General features: G+C 46.5%; 1 protein-coding gene across 1 annotated transcript in view; it reads right to left on the bottom strand.

Moving 5' to 3' along the window:
• The window catches only part of GLT1D1 (glycosyltransferase 1 domain containing 1), an 87,180-nt gene that overhangs the window by 35,540 nt on the left and 33,735 nt on the right, over window positions 1-17,905 (bottom strand). Inside the window, exons 5-7 of the mRNA XM_019633149.1 lie at window positions 15,148-15,199; window positions 3,869-3,905; window positions 2,389-2,445 (exon numbers count right to left, since the gene is read on the bottom strand). Of these exons, the coding sequence (XP_019488694.1) occupies window positions 2,389-2,445; window positions 3,869-3,905; window positions 15,148-15,199 (146 nt within the window). The remainder of the gene's footprint in view (window positions 1-2,388; window positions 2,446-3,868; window positions 3,906-15,147; window positions 15,200-17,905) is intronic.

The following is a 17,905-nucleotide window of genomic DNA, read 5'->3' as shown; positions in this document are numbered from 1 at the left end:
AAGCGTCTGTGTTAAATTCACTGCATCTTCTGCTGTCACCGCCTGAGGCTTGAAGGGAAGCGACAAATCACAACCACAGTTTCAAGCACTCAGGGGACAGGGTGAGATGGAGGACAGGGGACGGCGGTGGCCCAGCTCTGGAGTCTGGAAGACGACAGAGCCGGACGGCCATGCAAATGAGAACAGATGATGATCGTAAAACCCAGAGACACCGATCGATCCTGGTACATCGTACCCTTACGCCATTCTCCAGCCCCGTCACAGCCCACGATCCCCTGTGCCCTGTACGTTCTGCATGTGTTCACACCTTCTAATTGCCCACATTACAATTAACGTGCAGCCAAGTAGGTCTCTGAGGGGGACGTTTTCTAAGGAGCCTTTCACGTCTCTCAAGCTGTTCCGTGAATCAATAAGGCCAATGAGATGACGAATTCAATAACAGATCCTCCTGCTTTTGGAAATTGTGAATCTTAGTTACGCTGCAACTGGGTCCTGTGATGGACAGATGATGAGATCACCTCACAGCAGGCAGTTTAAGATAGGCCCACTGGCTCTGAACGATGGCACACATGACCCAACAAGAGGAAGCAGGCAGACAGTGTGGGTTCATTTGTGGAGCTGAGAACAGCTCAGCTCTTGTCACTGAGACTGACGAACACACTCGGAGATTATTTCTAATAAAATGCTGGGACATTTTTTTGTTTTTCTTTCCAAGGGAGCCTAATGCTGACATACAGTATGTGGTGGAGGTTTTGTTTGAAGGTTTTGGTGTGGAAACTGGCTTGCAGCGGCGCCCTGACGTTCGCTGAGGGCAAGACACTGAGTTTGCTTTTTCAGAGTCTTCCCTGGAGTTCACGGCAGGACCTGAAACTTCAGCTCCCCCCTTCACTAGCCCCCCTAACTTGGGATCTCTCAGGAGAAACATTTCCGGCTAAAACAAGCACATGCTGGGCTTCTGGTTGCATTTGGCGGGCCAGTTTTAGCTGTCCTGGCACCTTGGCAGAATGACTGGGCTGGTCAGCCCTTAAGGCATTTGTCATCCCAAAGGGCAGACACTGGGGCCAGCTGAGTAGCTCAGTTGGTTAAGAGCTCGCTCAAGAGTTTGAGCTCTGAGCAATAGCGGTTCGAGTCCAGCCCGAGCTGAGCAGCCGCTNTCCAGCCCGAGCTGAGCAGCCGCTGAGCTGCCAACAGGTAGCAGGATGGCTCAGCTAAAAAAAAAAAACAAAAAAAAAAAACAAAAAAACAAAGGGCAGACACTTAGGGGCCTCATGTGTGGACAACTAGACTTTCTATCCCAGAAGATGCTGCACAAAAACCATCTTTTTGTGTAAACATCGTGACCGTGCTTAGATGGTACTACGCACAGAAACACAGCAGTGAGGCCCTCTATGCCCCACTGCATGTAGGGAAAGTAATACCATCAAGCATCTGATCATGTGAGGTGTGTGAAAGCTCTGATTAGGTGCCGACTCAACTCAGGGGTTCTGTGTTAAGGACTCTCTCCTAAGGAAGCAATGGGGCAGACACAGGAAGGTCCAATCCCAGCAGCTGTAAAACCTCTGAACATCCAACAACGGGAGCTGGCCAAATAAGTGTACAGAAGCCACATTAATACAATGAAGGAATTAAAAGTCGTGATGTAATTAGAGCTAATAGATAAATTGACAAAATATGGCAGAATATAGTGTCAATGTACACAAACCCAGTTTCTTTCTATATATTAGCAACAAACAACTCAACAATGAAACTTAAAGACATTTATAATAGCATCAAAATAATAAAATCCTTAAAAATAAATATAGATATAATTATATATTAGATATAAAATAATTGTAATTCTATAATTTTATATAAAAATATATTACGTTACAAATACATTTAGTTTAAAGACAAGAATGTAATAGCTATAATATAGCTATACTATCAGTATTATATATAAATACATAAAAATCATTATATGTGACATTGTTAAGAGCACATCAAAATGTTAATAGCAGTTCCTTTTAGTGCTGAGATTTCAAGTGGCTTAAATTTTTGTTTCTCTGCTCTCCATTTTCCCGCTTTCTTACAATGGTCATTTATGACGTGCGTAACTAATAAAGTAGTAGGAAATGAACCCAGGAGGGTGGCATCCTTAAAAGATCGACTGTCACATCCTCTCCCTCCCGCCCTCCAGCTGGCATTTCCTTTCAAGGACGAGGCCCTGACGGTGCCTCCGGCCTTGCCTTGCCCCAGCTCCTGCGACCCCCTGGTCCTGGTATCCTGAACCAGTGAATGTCTTCGACCCCACAGACTCTTTTCCAAAACCACTTGCGCGTCAGGAGTATCTGACCCTGGCTGGACAAGGTGCTGTCAGTCAAAGCCCCACCAAAAGCCGCCTTCTCTCACCTGCGCGTTGAAGAAAGGTGTTCCAGCTAAAGGTGGTGTTCGGTGCTGTTGCGATGCCTAGATCAAAGGAAAGAGAAGGGAGTACACGCTGCTGACACCGAGCCAGCAATTCCATGTCACACGCGGTCCTCATAAAGCCACTCGGCGTTCTCAGTGCCTCCCAAACGCCTGTTAATCCCTCCACCACTGAGGTTTAAAGCCCGATGAGAAAAGGCCCACGCCCTTCAACCCCACCAGCCATGCCTGGGCCCGGCTGCCTTAAGGTCCTAGAAAGCCTGCGTTCCTTAGAAATGCATGTCAGTAAGAGGTTTTGAAAACATTAGCACCTAAACTCAGCCCCAGGTAGAAACGATGTCTTTATTTTAAAGTTCCTCATCTCAGTCCTCTGCAAATCATACAGGATTGCCTGCTGTCCGTGTCATGTCCTCAGACAGATTTGTTTTAAATTCTCTGAACACTCGGGACATTCTTAAGATACAAAAAACTCAGTGACAACATTTAACAGATTGTCTTGGGCGCAGAAAAAAGCTTGCAATTTCGTGAAATGTAAATTTAAGTCGCCTCGGGGAAGGGGTGTCCTACACCATCCTGGAAACCCTAACCCCTGCTGAGCAGGCTGATGCCTCCAGTCCATCCCGCTGGAAACAGGTTCAGAGAGCTTACACAGCATTCAAAACGCTAGTGGGCGTCAGGGGGTGCGTTCACACCCACGGGGAGGTGCCAGTCCCCTCCTGCCCTGACATGTGCACGCACCTTTCGTGCTCACAGAGCCAGCGCATCATTTTTAAGGCTTGGGCTCCGAGGGTTAAAGGGTTTGTCTGATAAGTGATTCTGCTGCTGTGGGCATCACTGAAACCACCAGAGAACGGGTCCGGCGGGCGTGTGCGTGCAGCAAGGTGGGCCTGAGGGGGCTGTGCCCCTAGGTGGTCAGCACCATGGAAAGCTCCCCACGGGGCCTGAACTCTGACCCTGGCCCCCGCACCTGCTCTAACCTCAGTCTGGAATCAGTGATACGAGTTATGTTCTTCCCAGGACCTGCTCAGTCCGTGATTCCCATCGGGCAGTACAGCCGTTTACTGGCTGTGTGTAGGAGATCCCAAGGGGTTGGGGAAGGGATGTCCGAGGCCAGTGTCGGGCCAGGACCTGGTGAGGCAGGAAGGGATGCACGGGGGGCAGAGGCATGCCAGGTCTTCCCAGTGCAACCTACACAGGGAAGTTCACCCTTCTCTTTTGTTAAACACACCACTGACAGAGTACATTGCATTTCACTGGTCGAAACGTTAAGTGATCTGCACTTGAAATTGCTCTTTCATAATGTTCTGTTTATTTCTAGTTTAATGTTAGAAAATAATAAAAGTGTATCCATTCTACGAACCATTTTAAGTAAATCTCATATTACTTCACCCACACACATTTCAGTACGTGTCTCTAGAAGATAAGGACTCAATTTTTTTTTTTCAAATATATTTAAAATTCTTACCTTGGCTCTGGACATAGATTTTACCCTGAGCATGCGGCTTTTGAAAAGAAGGGAGAAACAAAAGTCAATTTGATAGATGGTTACAACTGCTTCATAGAAATAAAATAAAAGCCATAAAAAAGTCCTCTTGGAAAACATCACATAGCATCAACTATACAGCTGCTCGCAGATGAATTACTTTATAGGAGCGAAGAGTTACCCTCTGCTTTTAATGGGGGTTAGCCCATTAAAAATACAGCATCTATCAGGTGAGAAGCACAGAGAAAGAAGTCCCCTATATTAGGCGTAATACAAGTTTAGAGTTTTATAGTTACTATGTTAGTACAACGTTATTGAAGCTCAGGCGAGAACATGCCAGTGACAGAGCCCATCTGGTGCATACTGTGTGCTAAAGCCGAAGGAAGGCATTTGGGGACACATGTTTTGAAATACACATCCTTGAATGGAACGAGTATGCTCCCTCACCTTTGGAGAAGAAAAGAGTGGGAAAGTAGAATGGGGAGAAGATAGAGGTGCAGATGGAGGAGGAGATGGAGATAGAGGAGATGGAGATGGAGGTGGAGGAGATGGAGATGGAGGAGATGGAGGAGGAGGTGGAGATGGAGATGGAGGTGGAGATGGAGATGGAGGAGGAGGAGGAGGAGGAGGAGGAGGAGGAGATGGAGATGGAGATGGAGGAGGAGATGGAGATGGAGATGGAGAAGAGTATCCAAGATGTGGGGAAACAAGAAAGCAGGCACTGAGGCGGGGGGCAGACTCTTCCAGGCAGGTGAGTAGACTCTGTAAGGACTGAAGGACCCTGTAACGACCTCCCCGAATGCCTCTCTGACATCAAGGGAATGGGTGGCTCTCACACAACTGATCCAGATATTTGTACCAAGATAGAAACTTACTATTCCTGCTGGTGTTTTCTGGTGGAACGTCACAAAAGTACTAGAGAGAAAAAGAATCCATGTCTCGAGTTCATTTCGACACAGTGGCATAAACGTTTTTAAAATCAAGTTTAGAGACAAGGCGGAAGTACCAGGTGTAGAGTAAGGAGCCACGTTTCAGTGGCCGCAGGGTCAAGTAGGTGCAGATGGATATTTCTCACAGGTAATCAAAGGATAGAGTCATTTTCGTGAAAAAGTCCAAAAAAGGTGCACCTATGTGTCACATGGCTGAAATATCCGATCAGTACACGGAACGTCTAACTAGCCAGTGCATGGTGATTATATGCTTTCCCTTGAATGTGTGTGGAAGGGCGCCCTGTGGTCCTCACGGTGACGGGGAGCCCATGGTGCTACGTGTGGCCTGCTGATCACCTCAACCTTCATCCTCAAATCAGTTTCATGTTTTGGGAAACAAGCCATCCCGCCAAGGGAGAGACGATCGAAGGGAAGAAGAGGTGGTGGCCCTGCCCTCGGCCTGGCTGATGGAAGGTTCTGGAAGGGGCGGCATCCCGCCAGCTCGGGGCAGCTGAGTGGAAACCGGTACATAGGCACGGTCTCAACTTGGACTTACGTTGTATATGTCACCATTGGAAATTGGAAATTGAAGTTCAGAACCCTGAAACACACCTTTTGTTTTAATTATAATTTCCCTGGAAACCTGAAGAAAATTTTATTGTGGGTCGCGGAGGCTGAGGGCACCTTTACCCTAACAGGCCCCGAGTCGGAAGCATTGGCCTGGAAACTGCCCGTAAGAAGGATGGTGACGAGTGCCAAAAAGCCATCGGCGTGGCACCTTAACTTGGACGTTAACACACGCGTCTGACAAAAACAGATTCAATCTAATCCTACGTAAATGTGACTTATGAACGTAAGGCTTCATAGGGTTTTGGTCTCGCCACTGCTGTCATTAGAAACATGCTCTGTAATTAGAACTACGTAAATCCAAAGTGCTCCTTTCAAGATTTCTTTTACACAAACAAGAATTAACTGAACTGGTGGCTTAACTCTCTAAGCAGAATTAATTGACTCTATGTGGAAACGGCAGGATTCAACTTGACAAATCCCCGAGCACGATTTCTGTAAAATCTATTGAAAGCCTGAAAAGCAAGTATCAAGTCCTCCACAGACTTTTAAAACATGTCGTAAATGGCATTTTAAGTTCCCATCTGAGCAAATCAAGAAAATAGAGTTACAGTATGAAAGGACTCTGGACCAGGGCTATTTTTAATCATCGTAATAAAAGAAATCTGGCAAAGGGAAATTGGTTGATATTGATTTTTGAAAAAACATTTTCTGTATTAAAATGTTCTAAATACAAATTAGCTTTCTTTGCTCAATATTTACTGTTGTTTCACTTGCCTTGAAATAATATAAAAGTCAAATATTCCTTTTGCAAGATTAGCTCACCGATGCATAAAATGGAAAAGGCCATGCGTGTGTGTGTGTGTGTGTGTGTAGGGGTGGGAAGGGAGGAGTCTTCATTTGTAATGTCTGTGAGAAACCATTACTTAACTTGACCCATCACTAGATTAAAACAGCGAGGGTCCTATGGGGTGGACACCTATAAATACAGTGTGTGACTTTGTAACCGACCCGGAAGCTAACGTATGCTGCTTCATAATGGAATAACAGCCAGTCGGCAACAACAAAAAGATGTCCCACCCTTCGATGAATATAACCTTCTGAAATTAAACTTTCTGCTAGTGAAAACCACAACAGCTATTATTTTTGGAAATCTATGCAATTTCATGCTCTACAGGTAGCCAAAAAAAAACATTAGCTTTTTTTATTTTGAAATTACAACTTTGGGGAATGGTTTCATTAAAAAGTACTTTTGGGCCGGCCGAGTGGCGCGATGGTTAAGAACTCGCTTGGGACGCCAGAAGGCCCCAGTTCGGATCCCACATATGAGGGCCGGTGACGCTGCCCTCTACAGCTAAGATGCTGACCAACAGCTCAACCTGGAGCTGGGCTGCCGTGAGTCGCCGGCGATGGCGTAGGCTGCAGTCCCTGTGGCAGTGGGTTGCCATGGGCTACCGTATGTAGCCAGCAGCCACAGTGAGCGGCCGTCCAGAAGCCGGTGACTGATCTGCCTCGCCCGGAAAGAGCGCAATGATGGTGCCAACTTAGGCCAGTGAAGCAACATCCTCCACAACTAGACTGAAGAACAAAACGACAGCAACTTGTCTGTTCCCCTTCCCCCAATTCCCCAGCACTGTTCCCATCCCCCCAATTCCCCAATAAAAATCTTAAAAAAAAAATAGTACTTTTAAAATAGTTGCAAGCGGCTTCAGGGAGATCATGGCTCGCACATGAACAGCTCTCCAATTATACCTACGTCACAAAAACACGTAAATATTCAGGGAACACAGGTCTCCTTTTTTCAACGCTATTCTTTTCCTTTAGAAATCTGCTTTTGAGCAAGGAAAGAAAATAGTGGTCTAAAAAAAAAAAAACACCCATGAGCGGCATGTTCTTTTCACTCAACTCCCACAACTGAACTAGACAGAGAAAGATTTTTCAAAAAAAGAAAACACCCATGAATGAGATGAGGAGGAGATCTGAGAACTGAACTGGGGTCCACGCCTGTGGGTATACATGGGGCAGACCTCAGAAATGAGACGAAAACAGCCCATGACCCTGCGCACAATCACAGGGTGACAGTCTGACGCCTGCTCAGGTCCGGACAGTGCCCAGGAAGCTACATCTGGGGAGCAAACAACTCGGATTATTGCAGATTATTCAGAGGCATCCCCTACATTTCTCTGCCTTTGAGACTTGAAGAATTAGAAGCAATGCCTCTGATCAGCCCCAACGTGCAAGCCCCGGGTCAGGTAAAAGATAAACTTGACTTCTAGGCCCTGGCACTGATGAGGTTTCCATCCTTTGAGTTATTTTAAAACGTTTCAGTTCCCAGGGCTCTCATATGGGGTTTGGGGGGGACGGGGTGCAAAGAACAGTCGCCTTCCCATCGAGACATCTGAGGAGAGCCAATCTTAACGGAAGTTACTAAAAATGATTAGCGTCCTGGGATACGATCAGTCCCGGGGTTTCTCCTGCTGACCATTTGCGGGGAGGGCCAGCCTACAAGCTAGAGTCGAAAGATGAAACCAATGAGAGGAACGCTTTTCAGGTTTCATTGCTTTAGAATTATCATCAAAGATGTGGTCCGTGTCGCTGCTGCCAACATGATTTTCGGATAGTCAGACACGCAGCAGCGGAGCATGTGGGAAAAAGGGGCAGTGGTCAGCAGATCACAGGACAGCATGCATCCACTAGACACGCAGCCGTTAGTCGCTAAGCAGCTCACGGACATCAGGTCTGCACTAGCACCCACCATGACTTTCCAGCTCACCTGTGCCACGACCTGCGCAGGTGACGGCCAATGAAACCTGTCTTGCTTTCTGTGTTTTAATTTCCAAAAGCCTTTTGATGAGCACGTGCACACACTGAACACGCAATTACCCTGTGGGTGCTGCCTCCCACAACTGCTCCAAAAAAGTGATTTTTCTTTAGCAAGTGCCAAGGCAAGGCAGGTAAAGTAGGCCCCAGAAGGTGGTGACTCAGAGTTTCCACATTAAAAGCAAACCGAAAAAAATCGCTGAGAAGCACCCCCACCAGGCGGCTGGCTCAGAGCTAACCTCAGAAAACCGTGCTGCAGTGCCATTTGGGGCATGGTGCTGTCATGCATCAGATAACCGCACCAAGCAGTTTTATTTACACTCAAGACTTTCTAAAAATAGTTCATAAATATCGGAATTCAGAGAAAGTCCTCTTATCAGAATGCCATCAGAAAAAGCGTGCCAACAGTGCAGTAAAAGCCCCGTAGGCCTGTGGGGTTTTGAACCCAGTGGAGACATATTAAACCATAATTGTTGCTTCTCCAGGGAGAAGAGCCTTCAGTGAAGATACACATCTCACTTATTCTTAATTTTTTGGTGAAATATGTACAGTTTCTGGTGAATGGCAAATTTAGAGGAAGCATTCTAAACGTGGACCACACCTGGAAGCACCCATGTTTGCATCCTGCATGTCTGTTACCTACGGTAATAGGAAATCAAAATTCCATACGGGCTACTTTTACATCCCACAAAGCCTCTATCAGTCAGATGTGTCTAGTGAACCCAATTCCTAAAAAATGCCAAATCAAGTTCATAATACCACAAACCAGAGTGAGGCCATCCCGGGGCACAGCCTACTCTGCGCTTGCATGATAAATATTAATAATGGCACGCAGACCTGGTGAAAAGCCCTCTGGGGTCGTGCAGCAAAGAAGGCACAATGTTGCATTAAGGCTGATAAAAACAACGCTAAAAAAAATAACGACCCATCTGGCCGAATGGCTCAGGTGGTTAAGAGCTCGCTTAAGAGTGTGAGTTCTGGGCTGGCCGAGTGGCACGATGGTTAAGAACTGGCTTGGGATGCCAGAGAGCCCTGGTTCGGATCCCACATATGAGGGCCAGTGACACTGCCCTCCACAGCTAAGATGCTGAACAACAGCTCAACCTGGAGCTGGGCTGCCGTGAGTCGCTGGCGAAGGCGTAGGCTGCAGCATCTGTGGCAGTGGGTTGCCATGGGCTACCGTGTGTAGCCAGCAGCCAGCGTGAGCGGCCAGCAGCCGCAGTGTGAGCAGCCGTCCAGAAGCCGGCGATTGATCTGCCTCGCCCGGGAAGAGCGCAATGATGGTGCCAACTTGGGCCAGTGAAGCAACGTCCTCCACAACTAGACTGAAGAACAAAACGACAGCAACTTGTCTGTTCCCCTTCCCCCAATTCCCCAGCGCTGTTCCCATCCCCCCAATTCCCCAATAAAATCTTAAAATAAAAAAAGGGTGTGAGCTCTGAGCAACAGGGTTGCCGGTTCGATTCATGACCCGAGCTGAGCTGCCACTGAGCTGCCAATAGGTGGCAGGATGGCTCAGCTGAAAAAAAATAAAAATTAAAAAATAACGACCTGAGCCCAAACAGAGGCATTTCAAATTATTGGGTTGTTGGAAAAGTCATGACGTATTTTTCTGTGGTTTTCTTTGCAAAAATTGCTTCATGACTTTTCCGACAACGCAATAAAAGAGATAAAGTAAAACCAACCATCTTTATTGAAATCCAATCAAAGTAATTTGTCTAGAGGCAGCCGAAGATAGATCAGTGATCATAAATGCAGCCTCCCAAATAACGTTTTCAAAGGCACACCCCAGCTTTCTCAGAGGGCTGAAGTTCACCCGCGGCTTGCAAAATACACCCTCCCCTTGGCACGTCTGTTAATATGTCTCCCACGACCAGGGACCTTAGGAGTCTGTGTTTAGCAGGTTTGAAACGGCACTCCCACGTGTAGGTATGTGCTGTCCAACGCGGCAGCCACCAGCCTCATGCATAGGCTACTGAGACATCAAAAGGGGCCTGGCCTGAACAGAGACTGGATTTCGAAGACTGAGTGCAAAAAAAAAAATGCAAAATGCCTCGTTAGTCCTTTGTATACTGCTTACATGTTGAAATAATAAGATTGTGGATATAGTGGGTGTGCAGTAAAGAAGGTGGCCTTGGCCCAGGAGGGGTCTGGCCTTTGCCTGTGGATTCCAGGAAATAATCTATGTGATACCTGAGAGGCATGTCTTTGGGTAGGGCGGGGCCAGCCACAACCAATAGTGTTAAGTGGGGGCTGGCCACGCCAGAAAGACCAGCCGTGTGATTTAGGGTGTGAACTTCCTGTCCAGCAGTATCAGTTGACGGAGACTGAGTGCAGCCATGTATGTGGGCAACGAATTAACCAATCAATCAGGCCTACGTAATGAAACTCCGATAAAAACTCTGGGCAACCAACGTGGGCGAGCTTACCTGGGAGGCAGTGCTTTGTGTATATGGTCTCAGGTCAACACCTGAGTGTAAGATGCCGTGACTCTCTAGGGAGGGAGTGTGGGGGGAGTACACGAAGAGCTCAGCCCTATGCGTCTCCTCATCTGGCCGGTTTTAATCTGCGTCCTTTCCCAGTAATAAACCGTAACCGTGAGCGTAGGAACACTCAGTTCCGTGAGTCCTTCAAGCAAACTATCAAACTTCCGGGGGTTCCCAGAACCCCCTGAACTCACAGTTGGTGTCAGAAGTGAGGGCTCCTGGAGGCACAAACTTTGCAGATTGGCTAACTCCAGGCAGTGGGATAAATAAAATATACCATTAAAACTAATTTTACTTCTTTCCACTTGCTTTTTTTAAATGTGACTACCGGAAAATTTAAAATTACATTCATCGCTCACCTTTGTGGGTTGCACTATATGGCTGTTAACAGCACTGGTACCGAGGGTGTGTCCGTGTATACGTGTGTTCTCATTTAAATTAAGTTTGAGAAAACACAAGTTTTAGACCAGAGTGTATGCTCAACGCTACATATATCCCCACATAAACTATATAATCTATATTCCCTCTTTTAAAATCTCAAAAGCAATAAGAAGCAAATGCCATAATTCTTTCTCATCTGAGGTGACTGGAACTTGATTTTGGTTTGATGATAATTAGGTGGGATCAACTAATGTACCATCTGAACCATCCCGCTCACTAAAATAAAGCATCCAAAACAGGAAACAAAAGCTGGTGGTTTAATAATGAAGAGTAAAACCTAATTACCCAAACACCGTGTCGCTGTTCAGGATACACAAACAAAACCAGTCCCTCTACAAAAATCCATCTAAAATAATTATATAAATATGGCTGAACAACGAACCTTTATGTTATTTATACACAGTTTTTATTTGCAAAACTAATCAAATAAAGGTATTGAACGGAACTTCATTGAAAAATCATCCACCAAAAAAAATAAATCATCATCCAAGGTCAAACAATTTTTGCTGCCTTCTCGACACTTTTTCAGATGCCTGGTTATTGTACTTGGAAGAGCATCTTTCTGAAAACAAAGACGGCTAACCCGAGGATTGGAGTAGACATGGAGTGGCTGACCGCTCGCGTGACGGCCACATGAATGGTCAGCTTCATTCTGAGATGGAAGATAATCCTGCTGACAGCACAAAACATCAGCGTGGCCGCCCAGCCCGCCCCAAATGTAATCCACCTGCATTGAATAGACATGTCTTATTATATTGGAAAGTTAAACTCATCTAAGAATAATCGTTTCCATGTTTCAGTTATCACCTTGACACGGGTGACACCCCCGGCGCCCTCCCCTGTGAGCTGTGTTCCGGATCCTCACCCCCAGGCTGGTCTCTCATAACGTGTGTCTGGAGCTCAGAGACCCCGCTCCCCTGCCCGCCCCCATCCAAATGCCTTCACTCAAGTTCCTCCAAAACTGACTGACCAAAAATCATAAACTGTGTTACCATTCCTGAGGCCCTCTTCATTTCTTCCTCACACGCTGTCTGTCGTCTTCCCACTGAAAACTATCCACGACATGGCGCTTATGTTAAAAAAAAATCTTTATCATGGTGCATTCGCAGGTAAAATGGTATACTGTTTACAGGTGAAATGCCATGATGGCTGTGATGTTTTAAAATATTCCAGAAAAATAAATTGTGTGTGTGTGTGTGTGTGTGTGTGTGTGTGTGTGTAATGAGAGTCGATTAAATAAGAATTGAAGAATTGTAAGCCAGCCATTCACTCTACTCTCCTTGCTGCTTTTGTAGATGCTTGGAAATTTCTCTCATAAAAGTTTCTAAACCAGGACCCATCCCTGGTAAAGTAAATTCAATAACTAGTCACTGACCACGAGGTAGCAATGCTGCTCTCTAGGGAACCAGACCTTGTCCTGGTCTTCAAGGAGCTCCGGACCACATGGGGAGGAAGGTTATGGCCAGAAGTGTTTTTATCACGAGGGATCAGCACAAAGGGAGGCAGGTGATTATGATGGGCATGAACCCCCCCTCCCTGCACCTGTGTCCTGGGAAGGCCACCCTGAGGAGCCTTCTATAATGAGAGAGAGATCACCATCCCATGAGCTGCTTTGGCCAACAGGACGGTGGCAAACGTCAGGCAGCAGGAGACGTGACGAGCACCGTGACCTGGAGCCTGATGTCACCTGCCCTGAGTCTAATAAAAGATGACAGTCTGCGTGGAGAAAGGCCTCGGCTGTCCCAGCCACACCTGCTGAGGTCCCAGCCATGTCAACCAGGTTGCCGGGACCACCCAGCCCGGCTGAGCGCTCCCGTGCCAGAAATGCCCACAAAGAATAAGTGTTTAAGGCACTACGTCTGGTGTGATTTGTTACGCAGCAGAAAGTAAATGATACAGTAAGTGAACACATCTATACTGACTTGGGAAAGCCACAGGATTCATGGACAGAGGTGACATTTAAGACAGAAGTTAGGGAAAGGGGCAATCAATTCATGGAGAAGGAACGTGCTTGGACTGGTAAAAGCTTTCTTTCCCGTCTGGCCTAACAGAGGACCTCTGCATTCTCCTGTTTGCTCTTCCATCCCATCCATCTTCCGTGTGTTGTTCTGGCCGCGGTATATGAAGAAAAGCCTGTGTCTCGTTGATGGGGAGTTGGGAAGGGGAGGAGCATTTTAATAGCCATCACAGGTACTATTCTTGGGTACTATCCCCAAACTCAACAAACGGTAATTCCTTAAAGGTGAGTTGCAAGATGGGACCTGGGGTCAACTCACACGCTGTTAGCACGTCACCGTGCACTGGTCTCTTACACCTTCAATGAACCCTTCACCTATGCGTGGCTCTGTAATGCCAGGTATTATATTAATGCCATGCCATTTGGAAAATAGTGTTTCCCTGAGTGATCTGGATCTCCCAAATGTTGAAACATTTCAATATACAACATCCAAAAAAAAATCGCGTTTGTTAATATGACCACCAATCTCGGCAGGAAAGTCTCTCTGGGAAAGCTGTCAGCCTTTTCCAAAACTCTAATTTTGGCTCAGCACTTCAGATTACCATCAGCAACAAATACTGCCAGCTGTTTTTCTGGACGTCACCGGCTCCATGCATTCGTTTTTAAGAAACTGTCTACCAAACGCCCATGTCTGAATAACCACGGCTTGTCTGCCAGTCACCCTTCAGATAAGAAAAATCGTGTCCAAACGTGGCTAGTTCAGTTTGCAACTCAAACTGCCAGCTAAGGGCCTCTTCTCAAGATGACCATCACGCAGCAAAAGATCTTCATGCTTCTCCTGTTTTGTCACACAGAATGTTTTTTAAAATGTATTCTAAGGCTAATATTTACAAAATTAATAATTCTGTTGCCTTATCATGGAGATTCTTAAGTGACTTTTTTTGAAACTACAAGTGGATGGCAAGAAATGGTCAATGACTCTGAGTGCCGTGGGTGCCCTCCAATGAGTATCAGGGTGTCAGCAGGCTATTCCATCATCGCCTTTCAAATGGTGAAACGGGCAAAAAATGTCTGAGCATTAGTATGAAAACAGGCTCGATGTGTGAAGGCCTGAAAGGCCCCGGCACCCCACAATGAGAGTCACTGGTTTAGATTCTGAGACTGACCGCTCATTAAATTGCACTAAGAGATGAAGCCTCCCTGCTCTGCCTGGGAAGCGTTGGTGTGACAGGAAGAGCACACTGGTCCAGGCAGACCTCACCGTCCCATGTGCAGGGGATCCTGGGCTTTCGGGAAGGGACCGCCAGTTCCACAAAGGATGGCGTCGGTCCCTGACCCACTACAGCGGTCACCAAGCACCATGTTTCACAGACTGAAACTCTACGAAGAATGTGCAGAGCCTGGGACATCACACACAGGAGTGCAGCCCACAGACGGTGAGCTGGCAGAACACAGGGACCAGCATGGTGGCCACACACGCCCACCGCGGGTCACCCCACCAGAGGAAAGGCTCGTGCCTGTGGTGCCCCAGAGGAAGCGACCTCTGGGGCGGCCTTTTCTTGAGTTTTGCAGGCACCAGCTCTGTTTTGCCTTCACAGAGCTGCCCACTGAGAACTCGGGCTCCTAGCATCTATTTCACCTGTCCCCCGAGTCATAAGGGGGGGTACCTTGTACAGCTACAAAGTCCCGAGCTCTGTAAAGCTCTTCAAATAAACAGTATGCCACCTGAGAAATTGTTCTGTGTGTGTTCGAGGTTGCTGCAACATTTATAAGATAGCCCGTAATTCACCCAACCGGAGCAACATAAAAACAGACAAAACATAAAGATTTGGCTATCGGGCTATTTTCACTATTCAATAACCACATAAAAAAAATCAGTGAAGTTTTAAGAGCAGCTATACAAATAAAAAATGTCACTACATGGGAAACATAATACGCTGCTGTGGCTACAGCAGGCAGTGTCGATGGGAAATTGTCAGTTCCCGTAAAACTGCCTTTCCGTTCTCCAACTGTGCAAGTTCGCCAGCACAACCAAAATAACAACACGAAATAAACACGTACCCACTGCCGGAGTGCCATTTCCTTCATTGACTCTGTGAAAGCGACAGCAAATCTGGTAAAACGAACAACAAAAAGCACATTGGAAACAGTTAGGGCAAAATTCAATTAACAGAGCTGCAAAGCAGCTCTTTCGAACAACCTGTGAGACAAGGTAAGGGAGACCAATTTAAAGTGCAATCACTCTTTGTCACTCGCGGTCATCGGCCATTAGCTTTCATCTCTGCTCGCATCAAAAAAAAACCAAACAAAAAAGTTGTGTATGCAAGAAATAAGCAGGAGCTCGAACTTCCTATTTTTCTTGTGTGTTCCTTCCACACAAGGTCAGAGAACCAAGGTTAAAGCCAAAAGTCAGATGCAACAGGGAAACAAGGACCTCGGTGAGTCCTCCCCCTGTCCCAGGGCCGGCTACCCCGTCCATTAGCTTCGCCAAGGAAGACTGCTGACACATTCAAGGAGAGCGTGGATAACGCATGCTGACGTCTGCATGTACTGAAATGGCTGTTTCCAGACGGAGGGCCAAATTCACACGGGACGAACCAGGAACACCTTATGGAGCCAGAAAGTAAGAATGTGCTAAAACAAAATGGTGACGGCATGGCAAAAGGGTACAGAAGTCAACTCAACGTGTCTCCAACGGCCATGGCTGGGACCATTGGAGCCCCCAAATTAACAATGAAAGTCATGAGTAACCCACAGAGTAAAGCAACATTAATGTCCATGAGTCCCTCTTGGTATAAATAAATAACTGAATACGTCAGTGGGGTCAAACAGACAGCTCCTCCTTATAGTAGAATTCCAATTAATAAATGTAGAAGGAACAGGGAAACAGAAAATCACTATGAGGCAAACACTGCAGGAATCATTGTTGAGGCTTACTGGACGATTCCTGCCCAATAGTGTGACCGGGAGGGGCGGGGTTCCCTTTTCCAGGGCTCCCCCACCTCGCCTGTCTTGTCCACGCCTTCCTTTCCTCATCCTCATCCTCCGCTCCCTCCTACAAAGCTGTCACCAGTTCCAGACACAGTCCATCGCATGTCCCCTATTGCAGGGAGGACTAAGGAAACCGTCCCCTGGGTATCATGAGGCTGGGTGAGGGTGAGCGGGTCACATCAGACCGTGCCTCCGAGCCCACCTGCACCACCGTGGCCCCACACAGGTGGCGCCATCAGGCTCAGCCAACAGGGACCGGTTAGCTGGCACTGGCATCACTCATGACACGCTCTCCATGCTCCCTGGACATTGACAAGAAATACAAATAATCTGTATTCTGACGGAATCACCTCTATTCTGAGAAATGAGGATAAAAAGGAAAGAAAAGCAACTAAATCACAATTGCAAGGGTAGTGTAGAAACCTTCCTTTGTGGGAGTCTGCAAGGATGAGAAACTTAAGAATCAAAGAATTCAACAACACCCTGCGTGTAGCCTGCTTGCCAGGGTCCCTGCTCCCTGTTTAATGCAACACCCGATAGATGTTTTCTGTTACTATTTTCTACGGGTACTAACACCCCTACCGTGTCTTCTGCAAGATATTGGAGCGCCCCACAGGGCCAGCGACCAGCTTCAGCCTTTCAGAAAAAGAGCAAGACCCGAAAAGCAGAGGGCATAACGCCAGAGCCACGAAAACTGCATTTTACCCCAAAACAGCGTTTACAGAGAAATGCTCAGGGGCGACCCTCAGGATGGCTTTTGGGGGACGTTGGATCCACGCATTTGGCAAGCATGATTTATGACCTGCTTTGCCATGCAAATGTCCGCTCTATGCCACCTGGGACACGGCTCTGCTCTACCTCCCAGCCCCAAGAGTGCCTGGCACCTAGCAGGCACGCAGAAATACCTGCTGACTGAATAAATGAACCGGTGACCCAAGGGGAGGTCCTGCTGTTCAGGGTGAGGGACGAAGGGCGGGGGCGGGCATCACAGCCCAGCAACTTGTCCTTTTCCATGAATTTACACAAATTTTCAATACTCTCTTTAATTTTGGTTATTTCTAACATAATTATCAAATACTTATTATAATACTTATAAGCCAAAAACCTGATTCTAAAATAAGTTTGAATAATATATTATATAGGAAAAAAAGTTTAAAATACAAAAAAAAAAAGGTTGTAAAATATACCTTATAGGGAAAATATAACTAGTTATAGGTATTTGATTAAAAATGAAACACTCATTATAAAGCTAGACAGGTTCAATACTTTGTTTTATAGAAGTGCGCCATATTGTGTCGGACAAGGAATCTATGATTCATGCCACGTTCCTGCCCACTAACCTCAATCGATACCCCGCAAATAAAAATCAATGTGTGTTTTAATAACAATGCGATGAATAATGCTAATGATAATACTACAAGATGAATTCATTCAATATGGTTTCTACCAAACAAAATTCTTTTCCTTCTACAAGACAGTACATTACAAAGTGCATGGGTCTAAAGGTAATACATTTTGAGAGTATACGAACAAGAACATCAAGAAAACCTGTGACAGATCACCTTCCAAGGTGAATCTGACTGTGCACACATACACACACACACACACACACACACACACACACACACACACACACACTGCACTCTCTATTTTAAAAAGGTTGTATTGCTGCATTTGTGTCCAGGGCAATAGCCACTCCTATCCCAGGGGCTAGAAACATGTAGAGACATGTTAGATTAAGCCCCTGGCAGGGGCTGCTGACATGTAGCAACCAGGATTAGGGATGTGCAGGACAGGCCCCCACAATGAATAACTGCCCTGTCCCAAA

This window comes from Hipposideros armiger, unplaced genomic scaffold, assembly GCF_001890085.2.
Source record: "Hipposideros armiger isolate ML-2016 unplaced genomic scaffold, ASM189008v1 scaffold_1248, whole genome shotgun sequence".
In the NCBI taxonomy this organism is placed as follows: Eukaryota; Metazoa; Chordata; class Mammalia; order Chiroptera; family Hipposideridae; genus Hipposideros; species Hipposideros armiger.
The sequence above is the reverse complement of the archived record's forward strand: the minus strand, read 5'-3'. Positions and strand labels throughout refer to the sequence as shown.